Here is a 7,623-nt window from a genome sequence, read left to right on the forward strand (position 1 = left end):
TAAATAAATGTGATGATAATTATTTCATTGGTACTCACGTAAACATACTATATATATATATATATATATTGCAAAACTTAAAATATGTGCTTGGTACGAGACTTCAAGTGAGTACTACACCATTCGAAAAGGCTTATCACAATCAACACGCGTGCACTTATAGAGTGTTGGCAACCAAAATTGTTTTCTTAAATATATTTATTACTGTTTTCCTTCCATTTGTTTTAATAATAATGATCCCCCAATTTAAATTAATTAAATTAAATTAAAAGAAAAGGAAAAAAAATAGAGTCCATGCAACTATAAAAAGGTTCCAAGATTGTTCGTAAAATCCATCAAAGTTCGAAATCCCCACAAAAATGGGCTTAAATTCAAACAGAATCGAACATTTTTGTGACCTCGAAGCCCCACCACCGTTGGTGCAAGAAACCACCAGCACCAGCGTCCGTTCGAAGCCACCACCACAGCTGGAAGTGCGCCTGCCACCGCCCAGAACCACCGTCCAGAAACTCCGGCACCGCCTGTCGGAGATCTTATTCCCGGACGACCCACTTCATAAGTTCAAGGATCAAGCGTGGCACAGGAAGTTGCTTCTGGGGCTGCAGTTTCTGTTTCCCATCTTCAAGTGGGCACCCAGCTATAGTTTCCAACTGCTCAAATCGGATGTTGTTTCTGGCCTCACTATCGGAAGCCTTGCGATTCCACAGGTACTAAATTTTTTATCAAATGAAATTTTTTTTAAAAAAAAAAAATTTATTTGATAAGTTTTTCTGATTTATCAGAAGAATATCATATTTTTATGAGTTTTGTATATATTCATAAAAAAATAATTATATCCCTTTAAAACATTAGTTTTAGTCTCTTTTGTGCAAAAGTTATAGCTAATTGCACCACCATTGTTATGCTCATAATAATTCAGAGTTGGCCTAATAATAATATATATTAGTGTTTACACAAAAACTCTAGTGAAACGGTCTCACAGATCAATTTCGTGAGTCAAATATCTTATTTGGGTCATCTATGAAAATATATTATTTTTTATGTTAAGAGTATTACTTTTTATTGTGAATATCGGTAGGGTTGACTCGTCTCACAGATAAAGATTCTGAGATCGTCTCACAAGAGAACTAATGTAGTGTTTATCTCAGAAAACCGAAGACAACCGCATAGGATTATATGATTGAAGTCGTTTACGTACACACGTTGACTATCCTACCAACCTAAAGAAAGCAAAATATATTAAGTTTTGAGTGAGTCTCGTGTGAAACGGGTCAACCCTATCCATATTCACAATAAAAAGTAATACTCTTAGCATAAAAAATAATACTTTTTCATGGATAACCCAAATAAGAGACCCGTCTCACAAATACGACCCGTGAGACCGTCTCACACAAGTTTTTGCCTTAAGTTTTATGTCTTGCTAAAAATCCCTTTCACAAAAATTCGAACGATCATTAGAGATTACTCAAGAATAGTAATTTATACATAAATATACGATAGAAAATTACAATTTTGGTCATATATAATACATTTGTTATTTTAGTCGTTTATGACATCATATTTCAAATTTTAATAAGTTCGTTATCTTTTTTTATTATTGTGATTTTACTTATTTTTTTGGTGTGACACTGATATGATATCGATGTTCCGCTGTCATATGTACTACTACATTAGTAGGACTTACAATTGAAAAAATTATAAAAGAAAATGAATAAAAGATACGCATAACCGAAAGAGATAAAAATCATTTGATGAGACCATAAAAAAGTTAATGTCCAACTTTTGTCTAACAGTCTAGAAAGAAAAAGTTTACTCAACCCTTGACATAATTCCACGTCCACCCTATAATTTTTAGCTATTAATAGTTTCATAGACCTTTCAAGAGATTATATTTTGATTTTTGATGCAAAATTTGAGAAATATTTTATTTGAGAACGGCCACCACTGAGTTTTCTTGGAAATTTAATGGTTTTAGGCCACAGTATTCGTTCTTAATAATCTGAAAATTTTCTTGATGATTATATTGTCTGAAAAATGTTAATTTTATTCAAATAAAGAGTAATGGGATTCTTCATGAAACTCTCGATGATGTGTTGTACTATCCTCTACACAGGGTATTAGTTATGCGAAGCTAGCAAATTTGCCACCCATCATTGGGCTATGTATGTACCAAACCTCTCAGCATTTCAAGAATCAATCTGTGTTTTATTATTCAAAATCACATAATAATGATGTTAAGAAAACTTGTTCTTGGGCAGATTCGAGTTTCGTGCCTCCCCTGATATATTCAGTTCTTGGGAGTTCTCGACATCTTGCTGTTGGCCCGGTCTCGATAGCTTCTCTTGTAATGGGAACGATGCTTGGTGAAGCTGTTTCTTACAATGAAGAACCAATTCTTTACCTTCATCTGGCCTTCACTGCAACTTTTTTCGCAGGGCTATTCCAGTCGTCTCTCGGTTTTCTCAGGTATATTACGTTGCACATCAAAGAATTTAGTGGAAGGGGCACCGGTTCTGTTTTTCACTTCACTTTTACTTGCCCCAGAATATGAAAGTTTCAAGAAAAGATACGTTTTTGGTCTGATGGACTAATGAGTAAATTCGATGTGATCTACAGATTAGGATTCATTATTGATTTCCTTTCCAAGGCGACTTTAGTTGGCTTCATGGCTGGTGCAGCAGTCATTGTTTCTTTGCAACAGCTAAAAGGGATGCTTGGAATAGTCCATTTTACAGCAAAAATGCAGCTCATCCCCGTTTTTTCATCTGTTTTCCATCACAAGAATGAGGTATGATCTATAGAAAAGATGAATGTTGAAATTGTACATTAAAAGATCATTCCAAACTATGTTTCGTAAGTAGTGTCTTTGCATAAGTAACCGATTTCTATGACACCATAGGAGTCATGTAAATATCGCTGTTTCGAGACAACAAAGCTTTCTTCTTATGTTAGTCAGAATTGTTGTGATTTTAGTTTCTTGGTGGAAAGTTATGCACCTAATTTTTTCATCTTAATCTTCACATATAACAATTTAACGATGGTTTATTTCATTTCTTCAGTGGTCTTGGCAGACCATTGTTATGGGGGTGGCTTTTCTGGTCTTGTTATTGACTGCAAGACAAATTGTAAGTGTTTCTTTTCCATTTAAAATCTTTTTTCTTCGATAAGTTTTTGGCCTATGATTCAAATAACTTCTTGAAATTATATTTTAAACTTCATTATTGATTGCAGAGCTTGAGAAAACCAAAATTATTTTGGATATCAGCAGCTGCACCATTAGTATCCGTCATACTATCAACCATACTGGTTGTCTGCCTTAAATCTGAAGCTCAACAGATCAAAACGGTAAGGAACTTTTGTTTATCCAATTATATTTTTAGTTGTGTCTGAAGTTGTAACGAGCCTCGTTTTTCTTCCAGATTGGTCACATGCCTAAGGGTCTGAATCCACTTTCTTTAAACATGTTATTCTTCCGTGGCTCTCATCTGGCTCTTGCCGTCAAAACTGGACTTATAACCGGGATATTGTCTCTGACAGTATGTTCTTCCTGTGAAGATCTTCATACATAATTTGCTGCATTAAACTAAAAGAGCTTGTATGGTTCTTCACGTTTTCAAAGAAGCTTATGCTCTTGATGAAAATACACTTTTATTATAAGTTAGTACCAACCAACAGTCTGAGTGTAAGAGCTGTTGTTTTTCTAATTAATCGGTCTTGACTTTGAGTCGAGTTGTGTGCATGAGCACGAATTTTTTAAGAATATGATTTTCAGAAGCTTTATTTATCTTCGTTTGTCCTCATCTGTAGGAAGGGATTGCAGTGGGAAGAACGTTTGCTTCTTTGAAAAATTACCAAGTAGATGGGAATCAAGAAATGATGGCCATAGGCCTAATGAACATGGCAGGTTCGTGCACTTCGTGCTATGTTACCACCGGTAAGAATCAACTTTATTTCGCTTTTCAAATCCATTGTCCTCAGCCCTGATAGGATAAAAGCTGATAGCATGAAAAAACACGTCTTATTTTACCAGGATCATTTTCGAGATCTGCAATAAACTACAATGCTGGGGCACAAACTGTAGTGTCCAACGTAATCATGGCCAGTGCGGTGCTAGTGACTCTGCTATTTCTCATGCCACTGTTCCATTACACTCCTAATCTCATTTTAGCAGCAATTATCATAACTGCTGTTATAGGACTAATAGATTACGAGGCTGCTTTTCGTCTCTGGAAAGTCGACAAACTTGATTTCTTGGCTTGCTTGTGCTCGTTTTTTGGCGTTTTATTCATCTCAGTACCTGCTGGTCTCGCTATAGCAGTAAGTTTTCGTCTGTAACTTTCATAAATAACTTCAATTAATTTTCTTAGAGCCCTTTTCTTGAAACTTTAATCTTGATCAGGTTGGAGTCTCGGTTTTCAAGATATTGTTGCATGTAACACGGCCAAACACGGTGGCTCTAGGAGAAATTCCTGGGACTCAAATATATCAAAACCTTAGCAGATACAGAGAAGCTGTGAGAGTTCCTTGTTTTCTAATCCTCGCGGTTGAGGCTCCTATTTACTTCGCGAACATGACCTACCTACAGGAAAGGTTAGAAGCGGATTCAGAAATTTTTCTCCAAACTCTTGAAATGAAATGACATTGCCAGCATATAACTCTTATACTGCAGGATATTGAGATGGATTAGAGAAGAAGAAGAGTGGTTAGCATTGAACAACAAAAGCAATATGAAATGTGTGATTCTTGATATGACAGGTTAGTCTTGACGAATTTTCGATCCTGCTACCAGTGAACTTACTATTTTTTTCCTGATTTTGTCGACAAGAGATAATATCCACACTCTTAACTTTCAATTTATAGTAACAGGACTGTCTTTTCTTGTTCAGCTGTTACAGCAATCGACACGAGTGGTATCGACATGATCAACGAACTCAGAAAGATGCTCGATAAACGGTCACTCAAGGTACATGAGTCCTCACATAACCACCAGTTTCAAATATCTCTACCAAATTTTCAGTCTTATTATATTATGCTGTAAACACTCAGTCAGCGTAGTAGAAAAATCGTACTGACCATTAACTCGATCTGGTTGTGCAGCTCGTGCTCGTGAACCCTGTCGGGAGTGTAGTTGAAAAGTTGCATCAATCAGATGTTTTGACTTCATTCGAGATGGAAGGACTTTATCTAACAGTTGCAGAAGCAGTTGTTGATATTTCTTCTTCATGGAAAGCTTAATTAGCCACTGAAAATGGCTTTAACACAATTTCTTTTAATACTAGGTTGAGGGATTGAGCTGGTTTAGGCTTCATTGAGAGAAGTTCCATTAGAATAATCAAGTGTATTATATCATATAATTCCTATTAGAATAATCAAGTGTATTATATCATATATAATTCCTATTGAATCTGTAACTTGTAATTTAATGCCAATCTTAGCTGTTTCTGATATCCCACTGTGAAAACATTGTCATCAAGGTCTACGTTTTCTCTGAAAATTAAAATTTCGAATTTTTGTTTCTATACTACATCGGATAAATTTCACCTTATGTGGTGTGATGCAGTAAGAGTCATAGCATCCTTAAATTAATAGGGACTTGCATGATTCAATAACTTTGAGAAAAGAGGTGTAATTCTTGATGTGGATGATATCAAAATCCACGTACCAGTATCAATAATTACAACCTTATTATAAATCAAAGTTTAGTTGATGCAATAATTAATAGAATAATTAATACTCGTAATATCTTATAAACGCGCACGTACAAAGTCCTATCAAGTAGAGACTAGCTAGCCCTCCGGCAGCCAAGTGGTGTCCGAGATAATAGAGTATAGGTGAACGTTTGCTCAATTATCTGGAGTTCGATTTATCCTACAAACACTTTCTCAGACAGCTTATCATACGGGGCCTGTTTAGTGTGGTCTTGCCGTCTTGGCTAATATGATTTACAATATATTGTGTTAGTCTAAGAGTTTCCTCATTGCGTACCGAGAGATAGTGACCGTAAGTTCTCATGTGATAAAAAAAAACTATTATATGTTGAATCGGCATATGACGAGCAATCATTCTCGTGGTATAGTACGATAAACAACTCACAATAAGAAAAAATATTGAGTTCAAATCTATGCTAAATAAAACAATTCACTCCATGTTGTAATAAAAAGAGAGAAAAACTAACTAGGGAACTATAAAGTTGTAATATTGTATTAAGTATAAAAATATATATGACAAAAATTAGTTTTCTAAAATGCGTAAATAGAAATTACATCATAATAAATCAAAGTTTTATAATCAAAATGTGATTGTGATGACAAAAATCAATAAAATTTCAAAAAATATTTTATTTTACACTTATAATATAAAGTTTTTGTAAGGTAGGGATGTGTTGAAATCATGACATGCCAACTGTGGACAACATTCAAGGGTGTGCATAAGAGCATGTACGCACCAGATAAATTCCTTGCTGTTATTATTTCTTTCATTTTTACTTAATTTGCCCATCTGTCAAGAATTTTGATAAATCTCGAATGATCACAAAATAAATTTTGTGCTGCTTAATTTCATTCTTCAGCCATATATTCTCCAATAGTTTAGAAAATAAAATGTTTTAAGATAATCTAACTTTGAGTAGGTCTCTGTTGAGACGGTCTCACGAATCTTTATCTGTGAGACGAGTCAACTCTACCGATATTCACAATAAAAAATAATACTCTTAGCATAAATAGTAATACTTTTTTATGGATGACTCAAATAAGAGATCTGTCTCACAAAATACGACTTCTGAGACCGTCTCACATAAGTTTTTGCCTCTAACTTTATATAAAAATGAATTAACCACTAAATTATACTTTATACTAGTGCCATGAATCATTAGTTGGATCATTAGACATAAAAATAAAATAATTATCCTTATAATACTCGGACTAATTTTGATAATTTGTTAAAGATAACAAATTATAACAAAATTGAAATTCAAACGGTAGTTTTAATTTTTTTTTTTCTAACATATTATATTTTTTACATATATTTATTACATATAAAAAAAAATAAAATTTTGTAGCATATATGCATCACGTGTTAAAAATTTTACTAGTAGTTTTATGATGACTATGAACCGGATTATTTAATTAAATATTATCTATATAAAAAAAAAATTCAAACTGTAACACAATTACACACTTTTAAAATTTATAACATCCCGAGGAGCCATATCTCGATTCATGTAATCAGTGGAATTGTTCCTCGGATTTTACTATTTTTTATTACAAATATTCGCCCTTAATTTTCTTTTTTTTAAAAAAAAAAATTGTGAAACTTATTTCTTTTTTTAAAAAAAAATTAAAATTTTACATATGTCATGATGCATTGTGTTTGTTTGATAATAACTTGCATTTCTCGATTTTCTCATATTATTAGATTTTGGTATTTTATTGTCAGTTCAATTTTATTTTTAACGGTCAATATGTTTTTTATTTCCCTTTATTATTATAATACATCATAATTTTTTAAAAAAATAGTTTTTAGGATTGTTAATATTTTTAGAGAGGTGAATAAATACTTTTTAAATTTTTTACGAGTTGTCTTGATAGTGTTAGTTAAGCAAGATCTATTATTCTCAATTATAAG

General features: G+C 33.2%; 1 protein-coding gene across 1 annotated transcript; it reads left to right on the forward strand.

Moving 5' to 3' along the window:
- Positions 1–351: 351 nt before the first annotated feature.
- Positions 352–5,458, forward strand: LOC140977490 (probable sulfate transporter 3.4). The gene is made up of 13 exons (XM_073442226.1): positions 352–707; positions 2,114–2,162; positions 2,259–2,466; positions 2,617–2,788; positions 3,060–3,125; positions 3,232–3,345; positions 3,420–3,536; positions 3,808–3,934; positions 4,031–4,317; positions 4,400–4,590; positions 4,670–4,755; positions 4,887–4,963; positions 5,098–5,458. The coding sequence occupies exons 1-13, from the start codon at positions 360–362 to the stop codon at positions 5,233–5,235; spliced, it is 1,980 nt and encodes a 659-aa protein (XP_073298327.1). The 5' UTR covers positions 352–359; the 3' UTR covers positions 5,236–5,458.
- The last annotated feature ends 2,165 nt before the right edge of the window (positions 5,459–7,623 follow it).

This window comes from Primulina huaijiensis, chromosome 5 (genome assembly GCF_012295235.1).
Source record: "Primulina huaijiensis isolate GDHJ02 chromosome 5, ASM1229523v2, whole genome shotgun sequence".
Taxonomy (NCBI): domain Eukaryota; kingdom Viridiplantae; phylum Streptophyta; class Magnoliopsida; order Lamiales; family Gesneriaceae; genus Primulina; species Primulina huaijiensis.

Bases quoted from the DNA above. Each gene is read 5' to 3' on its own strand.
- LOC140977490 (XM_073442226.1), top strand. From the start codon at position 360: ATGGGCTTAAATTCAAACAGAATCGAACATTTTTGTGACCTCGAAGCC. The intron at 2,163-2,258 runs GTATGTACCAAA...GTTCTTGGGCAG, and splicing joins GCCACCCATCATTGGGCTAT to ATTCGAGTTTCGTGCCTCCC. The intron at 4,756-4,886 runs GTTAGTCTTGAC...TTTCTTGTTCAG, and splicing joins TGTGATTCTTGATATGACAG to CTGTTACAGCAATCGACACG.